Source organism: Atractosteus spatula, chromosome 5 (assembly GCF_055471065.1).
Source record: "Atractosteus spatula isolate fAtrSpa1 chromosome 5, fAtrSpa1.hap1, whole genome shotgun sequence".
Classification (NCBI taxonomy): domain Eukaryota; kingdom Metazoa; phylum Chordata; class Actinopteri; order Semionotiformes; family Lepisosteidae; genus Atractosteus; species Atractosteus spatula.
Genome location: NC_142710.1, coordinates 29,032,296 through 29,053,280, shown reverse-complemented (window position 1 = coordinate 29,053,280; position 20,985 = coordinate 29,032,296). Strand labels below are relative to the sequence as shown.

Sequence of the window (20,985 nt, the reverse complement as noted above, 5' to 3'; positions counted from 1 at the left end):
GAAATGACATTTTGTAACAAAATCCTTTGTATGCAATATTTACTAGAAAATTATTTTCTCAAGCTATAAAGGCTTAAACTGAATATACAACAATTGTCTTTATTAGTTCAAATATTCTTACTCCACTTTTATTGTTAGCCTTAAACTATTACATGGATAATTAAATCTGCTTGATTTTTTAAAACAAAGTTAAAAATACTGACCCTTATCAGTGAGAAGCTAACAGGACACTGAACCAGCTAGCAATAAGGTATTGGATTCACTGAATTTTTTACAAATGTGAAAATTCTTTTTTTTAGGATTATAACACAAAAAAAACCCAATCAAAAACATCAGACTGGACATCATCATAAAAAATAAAGTGTATTTTGATTCTATTTTAAATATTTATAGCAATTCTTACTATAAAAAGTAATGAACTATTAAATATTTTGGGAATAAGTAGATTTCTTGAGAGTGGCATTTGGAAGCAGAAATTCCCACATTGTGCAATCAGTAACATGAATTTTTCTATTGTTTTAAAGGGATGCTTATCGAGGCACAATTGCATTTGTCAGCAACTCTTTGTTCACCATTGGTGGGCTGTCCCAAATCACACCACATTGACAGAGCACCCAGCTGTGGATTTAGGAAATTATAAATGAACCTTTCACAGGAGGCAGACTGGAGCCATTTAAAGATTTTCAAGTCCTTTGATCCTGGTAGCTCAAGGCACTTTGGAGGTCATAGCACCATTTTGAATTTGAAATTTGAAAAGGTCATTAAGTCAGTTACTAGTCGAGTTATGGATCCTTTAACGTGACAGAGGCCTGGATTAAATCCACACTGTGCCCTGTTTACCAATGCCAACAGTGCCCGCCAGCAGGTACTGCGTCTGGAATTGGTGGTTATATGGTATGATAAAGTTTTAATCTAGCCCCGGACACTCTTACTATGCAAAGAACTTGTAGTTTTAACACATTTCTTTAGATTGCATCTGTTCTGCTTTATAAACTTGTTTTCTTTTTACAAAGTTTTTTTTTAATCAAAGAATCTTCCTATTATCTCCTCTACTCCGGGCATAAAAGTAATGATAAATCAAGACTGTAACCTGCTATTTTTTAATGCAATGCATATCCTGTACCTTATTACACACCCACAAATCAATGCTAAAAAGATTAAAAATACAGTAGATTTAAATTTATGAGCACAAGTTTATAATGTAGCATGTGTTCTACCCCAATTTTTAGCTAAGACATGCACTATACAAAGAAAAGGACTGAGTTGTCCAGCGGTCTTGCCTTTGTCTCTGCCTGTGGAGACACCTACTGTAAGTACTGTATGTGTCCATGTCCACTGTCAGGGCCTGAGCAGCGGTCACCCCCGCATTAAAGTTGGATGGAGAGGGATTATTGTGAGCAACTTTTCCTCAGGCCCATCCACCTGGCAGGTTGTAAAGCTGGCAGGCAGATTTAGGAGATATAATTCAATACCTTTCCATTCAGCTTTGTTAAACGTTGTGCCAGATAAATGGTTATTTCATTTCATGTGTTGCAAGGTCCAAGTCTTAACATATATTTTAATCCAATATATTAATAACATTTAACATAACTGTTACTCTGCAGTAAACTGTAAATTTAAAATATATAACCCCATTTTGTTTGCTCTTCCTTGTTTTCTCGTGTGCATGAGCTTCCCTTTTTGAATTGCTCTGTTGGCATTAGATGTGTAAGGTTTGCTTTAAAAATGACAGCCCAATAGAATGTAAACAGAAAATGGTTTTAATAAAACAGCATATTTTTAGCTATTTTATTAAATGCTTTTTTCCCCAAGTTTTTATTAATTTTGTAATTTGATTAGTGACAAAATATGTAAAAGATTTTTTCCTTTACAACATATTTACATTTCAGTAAAATCTTACCGTACAGACTAAACTATACATATTCTTACCATACAGATTGTCTCATTTTTGAGCCAGTTCTTGTCTCTTTATCTAAGGAATTACTTAGGTAGCAGAATATGTAAATTGAGTTAACAGCTATAAACCTGCCACTCTATGCAAGGCAATGTGATTGGACACAAGTATAGTATGAACCATACCCACATCTAAAATTGAAACACTACTGTCTATGTAATCACATTACCTTATTCTTGTCTTAATCATCTGTGTTGTGCATAACCCAAAAATAAAGCTTTAGAAGATTATTATGCCAACACCAATCTGAATATATTTTCCAACTCATTCTCACTGTGGGGTGACACACAGGGTCATTAATGCTGCCTTCTGAGAGTTCTGGGGTCCTGGGATTAAATCCAATCGGGAATCTTCTGTCGGGAGTTTGCATGTTCTCCTTCAGTTTGCCTGGGTTTTCTACCCCAGTTTCCTCCCATCTCCAGGGACATGCTGGCTAGATCTGGTTGGCTATTCTAAATGGTCTCTTTCTCCGTGGCCCTGCCACCGACTGGCGTCCCCTGGCTGGCGAGAGTGGTCAAGAGCTCTTGTTCTCGCCTCATGCCCTGTGTTTCTGGTGTGAGCTCTGGGTTGTGGCAGCCTTTACTAGAAAACGAGACTTTCTCATAATAAAGGAGTGGACTTCCACGGGACGTTTTTTGAATTTTACAAAACATCGTTCTGCGGATTCTGGAGAATTGGAGTGTTATGCTTGTAGTTTGATTCACAAATCACAGGAAGATCCCCTTTCCTATTTCTGGGCATTATCGGCAGCATGGCTGCTCAACAGTGGTGAATCCCATTTATCAGCCCTCAAAACGGCATACAGTTCCCTAATGCGAAAACCCTCATTCGGTAGCTTTGCTGCGTGATCATTCATGAACTCCCCCGCTGTCTTTGAAAGGCTGCAGGTTTGCGGCCCTGTTGGCGAAATCTCAGGCTGCGGAGAACCATGAGGACCGTGCGAGTCCCGCCGAGCGCTACGCCTGCGTGTGGAGGCCCCGAGCCACCGCCGTGATGAGGGCGGCACCCTTCCCACTCCCGTCTTCGGAGAGGACGAAGGCGACGCTGCACTGCGGCGCGAGCTCCTGCACCGTCTCCCTCAGGCTGGTGGAGAAGCTGGGGACAGAGGACAGAGGCTGTAGGACCTGCTGTTTCAGGGGCTGTCTGAGCAGATATCACACCCACCCGCACACCTGTTTCACCTTCCATGTCCAAGACTGTGATAATCTTCAGTCAAATTTCCAAAAGCTTCCTTAATGCTGGCTGCTCATCATGAAACCCGCTTCTTATAATGTTTCCCCAAGTGAATTCACATGCCACACCAGTCCCTGGCTGCCAAGCACAGGTACAGTACACACACGGTACAGCTCATGTCCGACACACATGGAGGAAATTGTTATAACCAGAGCAATGACGGGTGGCCTTCCCCCAGACGAGATCAGAGAAGTGTTGCTCTGGTGTTAATCTGGCTCTAACACTAGAACACACACTAGACCTCTTCCACACACGGCTCCAATCTTCCTAGCATTCAACGCACAGACAAAACCTTGCTAACGGGTACAGGCAAGGACACCCTCTGTCTGATACTGACTGTGGATGCAGCTTGTAGAGAGTCCCGTCAACCCCCACGGTGATGTCCAGCTTGTCCAGCCCCCGGTTCTCACGGATCTTGTCCACGACAGCGGCCATCCCGGCCCCGCAGATCTGCGCCGCTCGGCGAGACACTGCGCCGCACACCTCCTTCACGATGATGCTGTCGTCGCACGTGCTGTCCAGGCCCAGCTGCTGCAGGATGGCTCGGACCTGGAGGAGGGCCAGGCGGTCACTAGGAGACAGACAGAATCAATACTAGAGAGCTGCTCCAAACACTCGTCTCCCACTTGCCCTGACAAACATTCCCAAGCTACCAGCTTTCTCTTTGAGAAGCCACCTTTAAAGGCACTATATAAAATCAAGTTTATTATTATATTATTTTTACTATACAAACACCTCACATGATTACAAAGAAGCTTACAGGAAAAATTGCTTAGAACATGAATAGTTTTTTCCACGTATAGGAAAAAGGTGTCTAAGAAGAACTGTATTTTTATCACTAAACTTGTAGGTCCTGTAGTCTTGGCATTCTAATTTTCAGTCTTTATCTTCAATGTATTCAATTTAACAAACAAGTCCTTATTAGTCCTGTATGACATTTGTTAAAAAAATATCTCTGTGAAGAACAAATGTACCACATTTTACTGGGGCTTTGAGACCCTTCCTGTGTTAATGATTCATCTCACACACAAACGTATGGAAGGCCTACATGTAACCAGTGTAAAATTCCCTTAAAAAGTTTTTTTTATCATTTTGTTAAAAAAAACAAACAGAAAATACCTAATGAAATTCATTCATCCAGCTACATTTTAAACCAACAAACCTGTAACAGAAACAGCAAAAAAAAAATCTCCTTACAACGTGGTGTGATGACAACAACCTCACCCTCAAGATCAGCAAAATCAAGGAGCTGATTGTTGATTTCAGGAAACTGCAAAACGGACATGCCCCTATCCACATCAATCGGACTGAAGTGGAAAGGATCAGTAACTTCAAATTCCTTGGTGTCCATATCACCGTGGACCTCACATGGTCTCTCAACACCACCTGTCTGATCAAGAAAGCGCAACAGTGCCTGTACTTCCTAAGACGGTTGAAGAAGGCTAAGATATGTCCCCAGATCCTCACTAACTTTTACAGATGCACTACAGAAAGCACACTGACAGGCTGCATCACAGTGTAGTATGGCAACTGCAGTATTGCTGACCGCAAAGCCCTACAGCGGGTGGTGAAAACTGCCCAGTCCATCACTGGGGTTGCCCTCCCATCTATACAGGACATTTATGACAGACGGTGCTTGAGGAAAGCTCTAAGCATCATCAAAGACCCCACACACCCCAGCTACAGACTGTATGACCCTCTACCATTAGGAAAACGGTACTGGAGCATTCGGGCCCGGACTACCAGACTCAGACCCCGCACTATCAAACTATTAAACTCCCAGCCTCTCTCACCTACGATCTGAACCTCACAGTGCCTTCATTCTTACCAAAAACTCAAACACACATTGAAATCTACCTCTACCTTACATGTCAAAAAGCTCACTCCCCACAATTTTCTATCCTTTATTTCATTCCGTTGATGCATGTTTTTTGCACATCTGATGTTGTTTTGCACATTACCTGTTGTTTTGCACACTGCCTGTTGTCTCTGTCTTTCTTTTATTAAACAACTGTATTGTTGTTGTTTTTTTTTTGTACTTCTTATCGTCCGAGAGCTAGCTAAATAGCATTTCGTTATACCATATACCTGTATGAGTATTACGACAATAAACTTGAACTTGAAAAAACAAGCACACAGAAACAGACTGGTGAGCAGACATGGAGCGGCAGGTGTCCTACTATACCTCTCAATCTGAGAGAGGAACTTGGTCTCAAATATCCCCCTGGTCTTGAGGCGCTCGGTGATGCGGCCTCGGAACAGCAGGCCTCGCCTCGTCAGGTCGATGAGGATCTGCCGCACGACCTCCCCCAGGTACATGCCACTGGTCATCTTCTCAAACCTGCAAGCGCACAGCACGCGTCACGCCGAGATGTCTCAGCGCCAAACACCTGCGAGCTGTTAGAGATCAGCAGAGCGGGGGGGAGGCGGTCTCGTTTCTTTTAACAGACAGGCTTGTGGTGCTTCCTCGTAGGATGGGCTCACATGATCAGCAGAATATAGGAACCAGTGGTCAGCACACTGAGTAGGTGTATAAGAGACCTCAGATCGGTACACGTTTGGTGGTTGCTGGGATGGACAGTTTCTATAGTAAAGATGCATTCATCAGGTGCAAATACTAAATCTTTTTTTTTTAATCTGTTCTGGTTGTCAACTTCATAAACAACCTCAGTTTAGAGCTGTTTTCAGAAGCTCTTCCTGAAACTATAGCGCCTTCTTGTGGCCACTGAGGGAATATGATGTATTCTCCTTTCAGCCTGGGGAGGCATCTGTCCTGAATACCATGTAGATGAATCAACTGTACCTGTTCATTAAAAAGTCTTAAACCGACAGAATTGTTATTGTTTTCTTAATGAATCAAGGCCACCCGTTGTCTTTTACAGAATGTAAAAGAATGTAATGAGCAAGTCTATATAGAAAAATCTGATACTTCTGAAGTCAACACCTTCAGGCTTTGTCAAAATGCTGTCTTTTTCTATGGGCCTTGCTCTACAATTGCTTGGGTCTTTCAAAACCATCTGAAACCACTTCACAGGCAAGACCTTTCACTGCTGTCACTCCCAGTAACTCTACCACAGTTGGTTCGGTTTGGGGGTTCAGAAACACGTAAGGCACTATACCGTATTATTTGTCCTTTACAAACAGTTCTAAAATAATAACTAAGAGGTTCCTTACTTTTGCTTGCCTACATTCAGAGACCCTTCATCCACTTCTCTGTCAAACTTTGTTCTTATGTCTTCGATGCAGCCATTTTCTCCAAATCCGCCCCATTCAGTATTCACACACATCCGGCCCTCATCTCCGTCCACCACCTCGATGTTCTTCATTTCCTCCATGTAACACACGTTGCTCCCCGTCCCTGAAGCGGAACAGGGGCAAGTTACAACTTTCATCTTTGCAATCTTCACGATCTCTGTCTTGTTCAGAAGCTGGAATCACCATCCACAGAAAGACTGAGGCCGATATTAATTCTACTTCAGGAATACGGTATCTCTATGGCCTTGTACAGCCAGATAGCTATCTCATCTAGTGAATTATATTGGTGACTGCTACCTCTGTAAAAACTTTCATTACATGCCTGAATGCAAAAATGTGTAAAAATAGTAGCAGTAAAGCAGCAGACTTAGTTGTATGATATGTGAAACTGGTGAGAAGGACACTCTGACCTAAGCAGATGTTGGATAAGTGAGGTGGGAGCAGTACTGCTGCAGCAGAGAGCTGCTGAGTACACTCCAATGTAGAACAGACAGGGCAACAAATTCTGCATCGTGCCGAAACTCTATTGACAGAGACTGGTTTTGCAGAAAGCTTGGCGCGAGAAATCGGGCATTCTGAGTTGAGACATAACTGATGGATTTGGCCACATTACGTACATACTGTACACTCACAATCCCTGGCTCAGTTGAAACATCCTCACTAGCTGTAACCCCAACAGCATTCTGCAGCTTTAGATCCCCATACCTGCAATGAGTCCGATTTCACAATTTGGATCTTCGTAAGCACACGTCATCATTGTTCCCACAGTGTCATTCACAACTGCGACGATGTCCAAATCGAATTCCTGGGGACAGAGAAGTTTTGGTTAGTCACTGAAAAACTGCTCCTCTTGCATTCATCAGAGCCACGCTCCACTGGGAGGACTTCAAAGCGAGTTAGCATCGATAGGATGTGCCTCCAACTGACCACACTGTGGGCCCAGGACAGCACCCAGCTGGCTGAGCTCTGCTACAGCTCTGCTACAGGGCGAATGACCTGACCCGCCCCTAGGTCCGGTCAGCAGTATTTGCATCACAGGGTCAACCTGTGGTCCGAGTGATCTTTTTTAATGGCCGACGTAGAGTTTGCACATTTTGTACATCCTAATTAGCTGAAAGATTAGATTACCATGTTGCTCTTCAACATTTAACATTTAAACATTTGAACAAACATTTAAATAAATTGTACATTAAGTAATACACACTGTACATAACAAACTTACATTTCTTCTTTTAACGGCTTCTCTTAACATGTCTACTACATCATTTCCTTCACAGTATGTGGCTTTGAACCCTTTAGTCCAGCTGACAAGTGTTCCCTGTGTAAAGAGGATGCAAAATTCAGAATTTTTATTTGTCAGAGGAATAAAACACAACACCTTCTTACGCTTGGCCATCTGTATAATTTTAGGTGAATGGGGTATCTGAAATATCTGAAATACACAGTAACTACATTTCTAATAGGAATAGAATTAATTGACATGTACACGAAAGAGAAATTAATGATGTAAATACTTTGTCTAATGACACATTATGTCCTTTTATGTACATGATGTATATTTAAGTTACAGACAACCCTGCCATCCATTGATGAAACCTGTTGAAGATGCTATACCATGAGTCCTGGTGGGTGTTTGTGTTGGTTTTAGGTTTCTTTAAAGTAGCTATATATCAAGAGGTGGAAGCTGCTGTTAAATTGGTCCAGTTAAACCAATGAACCAGCTGGTATATAGTATATAGTATATACTGTAGTATATAGTATATAGTATATAGTATATAGTATATAGTATATAGTATATAGTATATAGTATATAGTACGAGTGGAATATAAACTCCACAGACACACCAGCCTTCCAGGACTGGGACTGGATTCCCCTTTCCTATGCTTCTGTTTTTAAAAGGCAAACAATCTGTCCCTTTTGAGTAATTTGACAAGAATATGAAATTCAGCTTTGAAACTGGATTTTCATATTATCTAAAAATAAAGGACCAACCAACAGCAATTGAAACTCATTTCCTAACACACAACACAGATTTGAAAAGCACAATGAAAGAGCATCTTATACCTTGTCAATTCCAGCCTGTCTGCAGGGAAAAGAGAAGGTGAATCCCAAAGGTAGCCGACTGTTTTTCATCCCCATGTAGTCAAGGAAATCCGAAATACATTGTACAATGTGATCAAAGAGCTGTAAGAGAGACAGGTGGCAGTTGTACAGATGTCAGTGCTGCTGTACAATGTGCTAAAAGAGCTGTAAGAGAGACAGGTGGCAGTTGTACAGATGTCAGTGCTGCTGTACAATGTGCTCAAAGAGCTGCAAGAGAGACAGGTGGCAGTTGTACAGATGTCAGAGCTGTGGAACACAGGAGAAATGAAGGTGTCTTACCTCTTCTCCAGTTCCTTGCATAATTTCCAAAGGGATGGCATAGATCTTGTTGTACATGCGGACTGATCTACGCAACCCACTGCGGATTTTGACCACAAGTACCCGGAAATTGGTCCCTCCAAGGTCCAGTGCGAGAAACTTCCCCCTTTCTGGCATCAAACATATTTAAAGATTGAGAAAAATGAGGAACAGTTCTGTAAAATGACTTGAACTAACAGTGAATCATAAATAAAGACTGGGAGTGCTGCACTTATGCGAATTTTGTAATTTGCCACCCGGAAGGCCACAGTATCCCTGACATCGTTAAAGCAAGAGGCTGCCATTTTGAAAGAGATAAAGAGAACAAAGCCAATTAATTCATGTCTTTCAATCTTTGAAAGAGAGCAAAGCCAAGGAATGTAACCTTAACTCACTGATGAATTATGATCATTAATAATTGCTTACACTATAGTGCTATAGTTCTTTTCTGGACACTCCAATCAAAGTGCTTTACAGGTAATGGGGACTCCCCTCCACCAATATGTATCTCCACCTGGATGATGTGACAGCAGCCATAGTGCGCCAGAACGCTCACCACACATCAGCTATTAGTGGGGAGGAGAACAGTGTGATGAAGTCAATTCATAGATGGGGATTATTAGGAGACCATGATTGGTACGGGTCATGGCAGGCGGAGCGACGCGCCGGTTGGAGTATTCTCAGTCGCATTTAATGGCAACGTCAGCTCAAAGATTTGGTTCAAATGGAGACGGGACAAGCGGACCCTGCTGATGCGGGATTAACGCTAGGATGAGAGAAAGAGATTGGTACGGGTCAATGGGAATTTTAGCCAGGACGCCGGGGTAACACCCCTACTCTTTTCAAAAAATGCCCTGGGATTTTGAATGACCACAGACAGTCAGGACTTTGGTTTTATGTGTCATCTGAAGGATAGTGCCTTTTACAGTATAGTATCCCTGTCACTATGCTGAGCTATTAGGACCCACACAGACTGCAGGGTGAGCGCCCCCTGCTGGCCCCACTAACACCTCTTCCAGCAGCAACCTTAGTCTTCCATCCAGGTACTGGCCAGGCTCACACCTGCTGAGCTTCAGTGGGCTGCCAACTGTGCATTGCAGGGTGATATGACTGCTGGCTACACTTGAATTATGGTTATATTCATTGATGAAGGAAAACATTTTATGACGCAAATCTTCAAATCAGCGTTAAAGACAATAAAAATCAGACCCACTTCACAGATGAAAGTACTGTTCGCTGTGGTGGGAGGAGGACTTCGTACCTGTCCCATTGGGCGTCCTGTACACGTACGTGGGCAGCATCTTGACCGAGGCGGTGTGGTGCGTGTCCCTCCTCAGGCCGCGCTCCAGCTCCACCCTCATCTTGTCCCTGACGTCCCGCAGCTGCTGGTGGGACAGCCTGAGGGGGGCCAGGGTCTCCGCGATCTGCCGGTGCTGGGACACCAGTCTTTGCGCCACCGCCGTCACCATGGCAGCGCCCTTGCTGCTGCCGCTCTCCGAGAGCAGGAAGCGCACGTGGCAGTCGGGCACCAGCCGGCGTGCCACCTTGTGCAGCCGCTTGGCGTATCTAAAGCACGGGCACATCGGGCTCAGTTACCGCGCGCTGGGCGCTAGGACGCTAACAGGTACAAGCAGTGAGATAAACAGCCAAGATGAAGGGCTACTTGGACTTTTAGAAGTGAAGATTCAAAGCACTTCGAGCTTGATGGAACTCCTGTTTTACTTTTTTTCTGAATTTGCTATTACTTTTCTTTTTTTTTTTACAATCTCCAGTTTTGAATTTCCAATCAACCAGACTCTCCAACCTTGCTCAGGTAGAAAACCACATAATACTTTCTTCTGAAACGTGTTTGGCTGGTGCCATCCTTCATTTTTCACTCTTTGTGTCCCACAGTGCCACAGGACAGTTCATTTTAACTGGAGGTTTGACACGGCTCATGTCATAGCTTGCGGTCATGTGATAATCCACGGGTGGCCTAGTCAAAGAGGACTTCCTTTCTCACCTTTCTATTGTACTTTAACTGTGCCCTGTTTGAAGTGCTTGAAAGAGAATCTTTGAAACTTTTCTTTGAACTTAAAACATCTATTGGCTCCCAGATAATAAAAGATGGCACTTTGCACAGACGTTCGAAAAAAGCATTTACCAAGACTTTTTGCCATTCCTTGACATTTGCCACTGCCCCTCCCCCCAGAGCTGCAGAATTTGCCCCATGTCAGAGTCACCTACTGGGGGTGGGTCCGGTAGACGGTTCCATCCACTCCCACGGTGGTCCTCAGGACCTTGAGCCGTTTGTTCTCCCGAATGCGCGTGAGTATGGCCGCCAGGGCCGCGGCGCAGAGGTTGGCGGACCTGAAGGAGACAATGGTGCAGACGTGCTGGACAGCGATGCAGTCTTGCTCTGAGGGATCCAGGCCCAGAGAGGTAAGGATCTCTTTTGTGTTGCTCAAACCCTCCTTGTACCTGAAACATGAAAATCACTGTTATCCAGAGCCTGACTGGGCATCTCCTAGTGAAACACACAGAAAAGGAAATCACTCCAGATGTCACAAAATCTCTTAGAGCAGGCAGTGCAAAGTACAGGGCACAGCAACATCTCGTTACTAATTTAAAAGTTTGGTGCCATCGGAGATGGATTTCTGTGAGGTTTCACACAGCCAATCATATTGACACATTTTACACAGCTGTAAAACCTCATTGTCAGTGTAAAACAACTTCTGTCTCTAAGACATCACTATAAATTACAGTGTAGGACAAGCTATTTTTGAAAGGCAAGACACTATGAAATATTTTACAAGTAAAAGGGCAGAACTGCAGTGTGGTGGGCAGAGAGCTTTCTCAAAGATCATGGATCCTGGGTTCGATTCTGGACTTGAACTCCATGTTCACGTAGGTTTTCTCCAGGTGCTCTGGTTTCTCCCCACCTCCCACAGACATGCAGGCTGGGTTAATGAGTATCTCTGTGTACTTGTGTGTCCCTGATGGATTGGTATATTGTCCATGATGTTGCCCTGTATTGTTCTGTATTTTTCAGAATTGGACTCCTGGGAATACTTCCCAGCAGTAAGGGTTTGCTGACAATGCATAGATCAGAGGATGTGTACAATTACTAATATATAACATTGCATTTTTAAAACCACATGCAGTGGTTCAAATAATTGCATGCATATCAGTTACAGTTAAATCCAGTAGTCTATATGATGTTCATTTATTATTCACTAAATTATTTCCATTAACTTGACCATAATGTTTTCAGCACACAATTTGAAGTTGCAGGACATTCGTTCACATCTTTACAAACTCTTAACAGAAACGTTCATCACTATATCCGTATCTTGAATGCAAAGGCTGCTGGTGACACTCCTTGTCATCCTCCCACGCAACCTGATCTGATCATGAACACCCTGGAATGGTACTGCAGAGCCGCGCAACAGAAGTCTTACTTCTCAATGGCACAGACGTATTTGGTCTCAAATTTGCCTTTGGTTCGCAGAGCATCGGATGCCTGGCCGTTGAATAGCAAGCCTTTCTTAGTCATCTTCAGGAGGATGAGCCTCACCAGCTCGCCCATGTACAAGCCACTGATCATTTTCTCAAACCTGGGGACGCAGTACAAAGAGTGGGATTAGAAACAGATCAGAGATTCTGATTTGGACAGGAGTTGGCACCTTCCAAATGATCTTTTTCTTCAAGCAATGAGGCAAATCTTGTCTATTTTGCCACAATGGGATTGTGGGATCATTAAAGCTTGGACACAGTACTTGTGTAGTCATGGCCGAGTGGTTAAGGCGATGGACTAGAAATCCATTGGGGTCTCCCCGCACAGGTTCGAATCCTGCTGACTACGTTCATCAATTTCCCTACGGGATTAATAAAGTATTATCTATCTATCTCTTGTCTTGTCCGTATAGAACATTTTGGTGTTGTTTTTTTCATTTAGGAAAACATATCAGTGTATGCATTTGCATTCTTGTATGGAAATACATTTATCTTTTAGGACGCACATTCCACTGGATGTGAACATTAATGCTCCTATAGAGACTGTTGTCAGCTACTTGAATTGTGTTCAAGTGTCAGCAGACCTTGTGTCTGTGGTGTTACACAGTAGCTACTCTGACAGCATGAGCAGCGATGGGATGCTTACAGTTGCTGCCCGGGGTTGATGGACGCTGCGTCAATCTCTCTGTCGAAATCCGTGATGAAGTCATTGAGTGAGCCGTCATCCCCAAACGCTCCCCATTCCGTGTTGATGCACATCCGGCCCTCGTCCCCTTCCACCAGGTCAATGTGCCTCATCTCCTCCATGTAACACGCATTGGTGCCAGTGCCTGCGGGCGATCAGAGCCCAGCATGCGTAAGGCATAAGGCCGTGACCCAAGAGTCTGGCTCACACAGCTGGGCAGATACACTATCGTCTGTACTGTACTAACAACAATACATAATAATGCTTGGTTTTGATTTAATTGAAAAAATGATAGTATTTCATTTTTTATTCAAGTATTTCTGAATAAATGGAAAGTGAATTTCAAATGTGGAACAAAGTGGGGGAAAGTCCTTTCTCTAGAGTATTCCGTAAGTAAAAAATATCTAGAGCACCAAAAAAAAAACAGAATAGAAAACTAAAAAACAATCTCCTGCTCTTCAACTAAATGTTATCCCAGCAACTGCAATATTGGCAGGATGGACTCGTCTCAGTTGTCACACACTAACACAATGTAACAAACACAATAATTAATACTGGAGATTGTCTCCATACTGGAGACCACAGCTTCAGTGTAAGCTCACCCACAATGACTCCCACTTCACAGTTTTGGTCATCGTATCCACAGGTCATCATGGTTCCCACAGTGTCGTTAACTAGGGCCAAGACATCCACATCTATTCCCTGAAAAGGAGACGCTTGAAAGTGCAAGAAAGGACAAAGTATTCCTGGGCACTAGAGGGCAGTGAAGTCTACCAACTCTCTCCCTTTTAAGATACAAAGACTATACATGGACTGGTGTGCAGACAAGGGTCCCTGTGTGTTGTTTTCTTTCCTGACCCACATGAGGATTAAGGTATTTTACATCCTGACCCACAGAAGGTGAAAAATGTGTTCACATTATTGGCCTGTCTGATTAATAAAACTATTAAATAATGGAAAAGTGCTGCCGACAGGCAACTGCTTTGGAAAATGGAAATGGAAGGAATGTTTTCAGCCATGTCACAAGCAAATGTCTCGGTGACAAACCAGTACTGAGCCTGACTAACAAAAACGGGAAATGCATACCACTGGTAAGGTAATATGAACTAACAGATGTCAGGTTCTCTGGAGAGCTCCAAGATTACCCCAAGTCTGTCAATTGCCTCCCGTAGCAACTCCACCACATCTGTGCCTCGAACCCCCCTGGCCTTGAAGTTCTTCGACCATGACAGCAGGACTCCCTACAAGACAGGAAGGCAGAGCAAATTCCATTCCATCTTAAGAAAAGGATTCTTCAAGGATAAATGTTGTTTATTCATGCACATAAACATTTTTTGTTCATTTCTCTACAGCAGGTCAATGCATTTATCTTTTTTTAAAAAAAATATCTATATTTTCTTGTGAGAGGTTCTTTGAAGGTTTTGAGAAGCCATTGGACAAAGTGACAGTGCTGTGAAATGTTATACACACCCATCGATTATTAAGCCTGCAACATGTCATTCTAAATACCTTTAAATGTCAAGAAGTCCCACTCATGTGTAAGAGGTGAAGATCATGCCAATAATCTCTTGGGCCTTTGCAATGCGTCTTTCCAAATTGGATGATTCTGACTTCAGTACGTGCAGTTTATAAGCATTATAACAAAACTACTAACTCAAGCTTTGGGTACAGCAATTATCGAAGGCAAAGAAGATGTTTTTATTTTCAATGATTTCTGTCAAAGTCCACTTTTACTTTCCTGGAGTTTGAAACCTCCATCTTAGACTGTATGTATTACAGTGGACAGTTAAAGAAAATTACACCCAAGGCTGTCCTGACTGCCAAAGTTACCAGTTACTAGACTGCCAAAGAGTGAAGCTAAGAAAACCAACACCAGCCAATCACCATGTTCAGCAAGACAAATCCCTGATATGACTGCCCAGCACCTTCAAAACAGCCCCAGCGTGTTTCACCCAATCCAGTTACCTCATCCAGTTTCGACTGTCTGCAGGGGAAGGAGAATGTGATCCCCAGCGGCTGTTTCTTCTGATTGATGTGTTTCCTCTGCATGAAGTCCTTCAAGCTCTCAGCAACATGGTCAAAGAGCTGCAGAAGAAGCAGGTTACAGGTTTCGCAGTGCTTCGAGTGGGGTTAGTGGGACACTGGTGCCAATGTGTTGTGCTGAAGGGTTCTGCTGCTTACATCTGTGCCCTTGCCACTGCGGATCTCCTCTGGAGTGGGGTAGGTGATGCTGTCCATCTCCACAGTCCTCTTCCCATCATCAGACACCTTCACCTGCAGCACCTTGAACTTCGACCCTCCCACGTCCAGCGCCAGAAACTCACCCTTCTCTGAAACACAATTGGACTTTGCCTGACAGGCGGCCTCAGAACACACCAACTATTCATGTATTGAAGATGTCACCCAGAGGCAACCAGTCCTCAATGATCCCAGGGTTTCGACACTGGAGTGGGACATGTTAATATTGCACATATCCAGCATTGCAATATTACTACTTAACCACATTGTGGAAGGTGTTGCTGGGATCTGTTAATTTAACCTTCACCAATGGCTATGCTAAGATGCAATATACAGTAGCTGATTGGCTTTAGCAGTTCCTGCGATGACAGGACCAACAGCCATAAACATACAGTACCATAAACAGGATAAAGCAGATATATTTCTGCTGTACATCAAAGGACAGGACTTAGAGCAGGACAAAGCAGTTCAACCTAGGCTACATACTGTATCAAAGGACAGTACAAATATCCATAACAGACCATAAAACTGTGAAACAGAACTTCTTTCTGAGCCCATACTGTATAGAAGGGTTGGAATCCCCTTTCAGGGTCTGTTCCTTGGGGCAGACCGAACGCGTGACGTCAATAAAACTGAATCTCCACAAGACTGTGTCCTGCTCCCCCGATGAAGAATTTCTCACAACAATACTATCTGACGAAACGGCGCATTTTCTTAACTGTCAGAAATGAAAGTTTCTCATGATATCAGAGCTCTACGATTTACAGTGCTATAAAGTGTACAGGGGAGTTGGAGTTTTGCTGTGATAGAGTTTACACCCATAAACTGCTCATAAAAATGTACCCAAATATTATTGTCATTGCTTTGTTATAATCAAAACACAATGACAATGTCTCTTAACTACATTAACAACACTACATTGATCAAATAAATAGTTTTTTCTTATTCATTAATGGCTTTATGATTGCATCATTTATCATCTTGTACTTGTACAGTACAGTATTTTCTTTAAAATCAACACAATGTCAGGAAAAGACCAGATACAGTAACTGCTAGTTCTTGCTTGGCTGCAGTTTATCGTTGAAGATTTTTTTCTGTGCTAATTCAATAATATTCCATTTTTCCAGCACAAAAAAAGTACATCACTATCAGAGCTGACCTTCTCAGTACACATTTATGTATAAAATCAATCCAGCATTCTTCACGCCTGTGATTCTGCCGGTTGATTCAAAAAAGCAGTCAACAGTCTCAAGGGCTCAGAGAATCAACTTGTTTCTAGCACATATTTGTTCAAGAGTTATGCATGCAGTGCTAATTACCAAGAACAGCTTAATTCTCATTAACTCACATACATTCATATGACCAGCTTCTTTATACTTAAAAGTCTGTATCACTGAGAACAAGGCAAAGCACACGTTTAATTTAATATCTAAATCACCGCATAAGTACAATGTTTGATGTTTAAGGAGAAATCAAGGGTGAAGTGGACCCTTTCAATGTCTGACACCATGCTGATCAAGCAGAGCCTGAAAGCTCTCGCCTCTCACCTGATCCGTCGGGGGTCGAGCGGACGTGCGTGGGCAGCATCTTAACCGCCGCCGTGGCGCAGCTTTCGCTCGACAGCCCCTTCTCCATCTCCACCCGGAAACGCGCGGCCATGTCGAGGAGCTGGTCGTCCGACAGGCGCATGGCGTACAGAAACCGGTCGACCTGCGGGGGCCGAAGCGGCAGGGTGTCAGGGTGCGACCGCTGGAACAACTGAGACTGAGCAACCAGTATCTTGACGAGCGACAGACATGATTGACAACTTCAGCAGGAAGTCAGATCCCATAACCACAATGCCACAGAAGGAGGCTATTCTACATATCTCTATAGCCAGCAGCTATATCACTCTGCAACTCACAACTGACAACCCACTGAAACCCAGCAGGCGTGAGCCTCCTCAGTACCTGGATGGGAGACCTCCTAGGAAAAACTAATGCATGAAGAGGTGTTAGTGGGGCCAGTAGGGGGCACTCACCCTGCATTCTGTGTGGGTCCTAATGCCCCAGTATAGTGACGGGGACACTATGGTGTAAAAAAGGTGCCATCTTTTGGATGAGATTTAAATCCAAGGTCCTGACTCTCTGTAGTCTTTAAGTTCCAGGGCATTTCTTGGAAAGTGTAGGGGTGTTACCCTGGCGTCCTGGCCAAATTTCACATTGGCCTCCTAATAATCCCCCCTCTATGAATTGGCTTCATCACTCTGTTCTCCTCCCCACTGATCGCTGATGTGTGGTGAGTTTACTGGTGCACTATTGCTGCCATCACATCATCAAGGTGGGGCTGCACATTGGTGGTGGTAGAGGGGAGTCCCCATTACCTGTAAAGCACTTTGAGTGGAGTGTCCAGAGAAGCACTATATACGTCTAAGGAATTATTATTATCGTGATAGCTTTGTTGCTAGTATCTTATTCGTTTAATTGAATCATCTACCACAACAGGAGGTACAAACTCTACATAGGCAGCACTCCAGGTCTGAAACTGAACTCGGGGCCCCACTGCTGCAAGGCAGCAAAGCGAACCACTGCACCACCATGATGCTCTAAAGATCCAGTTACAATGTTAGTTTGTTTCGGTACCTTGCCGAGTCTTCAAATAAAAGATGTTCTATAAACTAGGGTGCTACTATGAAGGGTTTTGCATTCAAGAAAAAATAGGAAAATTTAGTCAATCCATTTGCTATGATTTCATGCACTAGTTCCTCACCCCAAAAGCAGCTTTACAGTCTTCCATGAGGCTTAAATTCAACTCGAAGGAGAATTACAAGACAAGAATGTGAACTATGGCTTTCTTTTGAAATTAGGCTTTAGAGGAATTAAGACTCCTTTGCTGGATTTGACCTCAAATTCCTTTTGTGCACAGCAGAATCCGATGAGCTGTTACATACTGAACACTGCTTTCTCAAGTAGCCATCTGGGCCTGTGTGTGCACACAAAAAGCCTAAGCCATCTGATTTGAAGGAAAAATTGGATTTACATATCACAGTGACAATTACTGTACATTCAGCAGTAACTGGCAACTTATTTCAACCTATGTAATTTCATATAAAGCCCAGCAAGCACCCACAGTACTAAAATTCACAAGTCGGGCAAAAACCAACTTTAATTGGTTCATTAATTTATTTCAGTTAATTAATCTCGAATCCTAGCTAACATTCAATTGTATTACAGTGAATAGATATTGAAGCGTTCATAAAAATATACCCTAAAAATTAACTTAAGGAAGTAGTTTTAGGGATCCCATTACAGATATTCAACAAAATCCATTTCTTGGAATACTAGAAATCAAGTGTGCAGATGATTAGGTGAAACGTAGTCTGGTAACAATTAAGTCAATGTACATCACCAGCATAGAGATACCTGAAGAACTGAATTTGTGTGAAAAGAAACTATATTCTTTTTTTTTTAAAGGAAGAGTGCCCTACTGCAGACCCAGAAGGTGACGTAGTCAAACAACAGGAGATGGAGGTGTGCTCTGAAGAGTCATGTATGTTAGACTGAGCTGTGAAGAGCGCTGGCTGTGGCAGTGCCACTAGCTTCACCGCTTCACTGCCAGCGCGTGAGCACAGAGGCCACCGAGAGCTGCTCGTGAACCTCTTTTCACAGAAAAATGTGAATTTTCACAACTGGCCTGGGAACTCAGTGGGCTGTAGTCTTATACTGGGTGGAAGTGAAATAAATCACTGTTGTTACTTCCAAGGTGCACATTTTAAAATAAGAGCAGCTTTATTCCTGCTACGGTTCTCCACTTCCAGACATGCATAATTCAAAGCAGTGGAGCCCAGCCCTGGTCCTTGGGAGCAACAGTATCTTCTGTGTGTTGGTGAGCCTGTCTTTTCCCTTTCGACAGCCCTGATTTAAAGACATGAATAACATGCAATCTTATGGTGGCACAGCACCGGGCTGAGAAGTGCAAGGTGCACAGGCGACTCATTAACCACTGCTTTAATAAAATTACACAGTTAATCATTCCCCACAGTTTCAAAGGAGATAATAGTAACAGCTGTGGCAGTTCAAGGTTCTGTAGCTGGGCAATGTCACTGATTCAATCTTGAAGAGAAAGAGATGATCCTGATAACCCACAGACACACTGATACTTTGTTCCTCTGATTTTAAATGCTTTAAGGAACTGATTTCCTGTAATCCTTTATTTGAATTGTTTAAATTTATCATTTTTCTATGATATTACTGTACTGTATAAATACATCTTCCAATTGCCATTATTTCCCTTGGTTTTTATGTTTATGTAGAGAGGAAAGATAAAAAAAATATTTCATTAATAATTTAATATAGTAAACTTCAAAGATACTCCTTTCAGGACTTCCTGAATTTTGTTTGCAAAAGATAAAATGCCACATATTAAGACTAAGTACAATTCCATATTAAATCAGACATTTGGTGATCATGAAGCACTTTTTCACGTGCGAGCTATGTTTTGTTTTTTTCTACTTTGTATTAAGTTAATCTATTGCTAAACTTTCAACCCTCCACTATTTACAAATAGTAAATTGGTAAAGAAAATCCTCAAAGATCTAAAGATCATGCAATCGTATCCTGGCTGTAAGATGCTTTATGTTATGCCTCCTGATTAAAATTAGTCAGGTGTTTTTTTCTTCTATAATTAGAGTAAATATTCCATGTTTTTTGATTAAAAAAAGATGAAGGAAAAGATGTTGAAGCACAAACAAGTCTATTATGAATAGAGCAAATTACTCCATCTAAAACTATTAAAACAGATCAAACAGCTTGGCTTCAGACAGGGTTTGGATTGTATGAGTTCATATGCCTGCAGTCCCTGTTTGTTTTAGCATTTAGTTGCTTTGGTCTCCACATCTATCATTCTGCCGCCCACAGATACTTCTGGGTCCTGCTCATACATCAACAACTGTTTCTTGGTAAATTCTGCCATCCTTGGGTTTTGATAAGAGTGCCATCTATTCTTCCTTAACTACAAAATATCAATTACATAAAAATGCATTTAATTCTCACCAGACTCAGTAAATGAACAGTTTCTGTTATAAGCTGTATAGGCTCCACCTGCACAATGATCTGAAACTGAGAGACAATCTCAATCTAGCAGTGGGTCACTGAAATCAAGCTCAGCGAGAGGTCAAAGAAAATTTAAAAACTCACCTTTGCGATTTGGTCTTCCTTCAGTTTTGAAAAATAAAATGAGAGCAAATGCACAGCGAACATCTTGAGTCCTGGACAATTTCCTCAAGTACCTCTTTCCCAGCAGCGCTCCTAAATTCCCACTATTTCATGTGCTATTCCCGTGTTTACTGTGGTCACGTTTGATTTTTTTTAATTAGGACCAGTTTTCCTCTTTGGGAAGATCACTCCTCCTGTGCCCAGATGAAGTCGTCATGCCTTGAAAAATGTTTCTTTCAGGGAGCCCAGTCTCCAGTCTAAGCTAGAGCCCACCCTCATCTGGTTCAATAATTAATAGCTCAGCCTCTCACTGACTGCTCCACTCTTGCATTTCTCCTAGCAATCCACTGGCTTCCTTCCAAGGCAAAAGGACTGCCCTTCTGGCTGTGGCTGCTTCACAAAGACCAACTCCTGCAGAGGTCCCCCCGCCTTGGGGAGGGGGGACTGAAGATAACGGTAGAAGCACACAATGCAGACATGCGGAGTCTCAGAACTCAAATCCAGTCTAACCTAAACCTAAACAGCCTAAGCA

The 20,985-nt window shown here is 42.7% G+C and overlaps 1 protein-coding gene and 1 non-coding gene across 2 annotated transcripts; one reads left to right on the top strand and one right to left on the bottom strand.

Annotated features, from left to right (window-relative positions):
- Positions 1-1,742: 1,742 nt before the first annotated feature.
- On the bottom strand, positions 1,743-20,570 carry hkdc1 (hexokinase domain containing 1). Its single transcript, XM_088917848.1, has 18 exons — positions 20,436-20,570; positions 16,809-16,971; positions 15,205-15,353; positions 14,989-15,108; positions 14,169-14,264; positions 13,626-13,725; positions 12,985-13,168; positions 12,284-12,439; positions 11,070-11,303; positions 10,105-10,409; positions 8,826-8,974; positions 8,508-8,627; positions 7,665-7,760; positions 7,148-7,247; positions 6,362-6,545; positions 5,373-5,528; positions 3,525-3,758; positions 1,743-3,049 (listed from the first exon to the last, which is right to left on the bottom strand). Exons 1-18 carry the CDS (start codon positions 20,496-20,498, stop codon positions 2,911-2,913), a joined length of 2,748 nt encoding a protein of 915 aa, XP_088773974.1. The 5' UTR covers positions 20,499-20,570; the 3' UTR covers positions 1,743-2,910.
- On the top strand, positions 12,606-12,687 carry trnas-aga (transfer RNA serine (anticodon AGA)). The gene has a single exon. It is a non-coding gene; the product is annotated as a tRNA-Ser (tRNA).
- Positions 20,571-20,985: the final 415 nt, after the last annotated feature.

Coding starts and splice junctions, on each gene's coding strand:
- hkdc1 (XM_088917848.1), bottom strand. CDS start 20,498: ATGTTCGCTGTGCATTTGCTCTCATTTTATTTTTCAAAACTGAAGGAA. Junction 16,972..20,435: donor AGGAAGACCAAATCGCAAAG/GTGAGTTTTTAA, acceptor CGGCCCCCGCAG/GTCGACCGGTTTCTGTACGC. Junction 3,050..3,524: donor CTCTACAAGCTGCATCCACA/GTCAGTATCAGA, acceptor CTCTGTCCCCAG/CTTCTCCACCAGCCTGAGGG.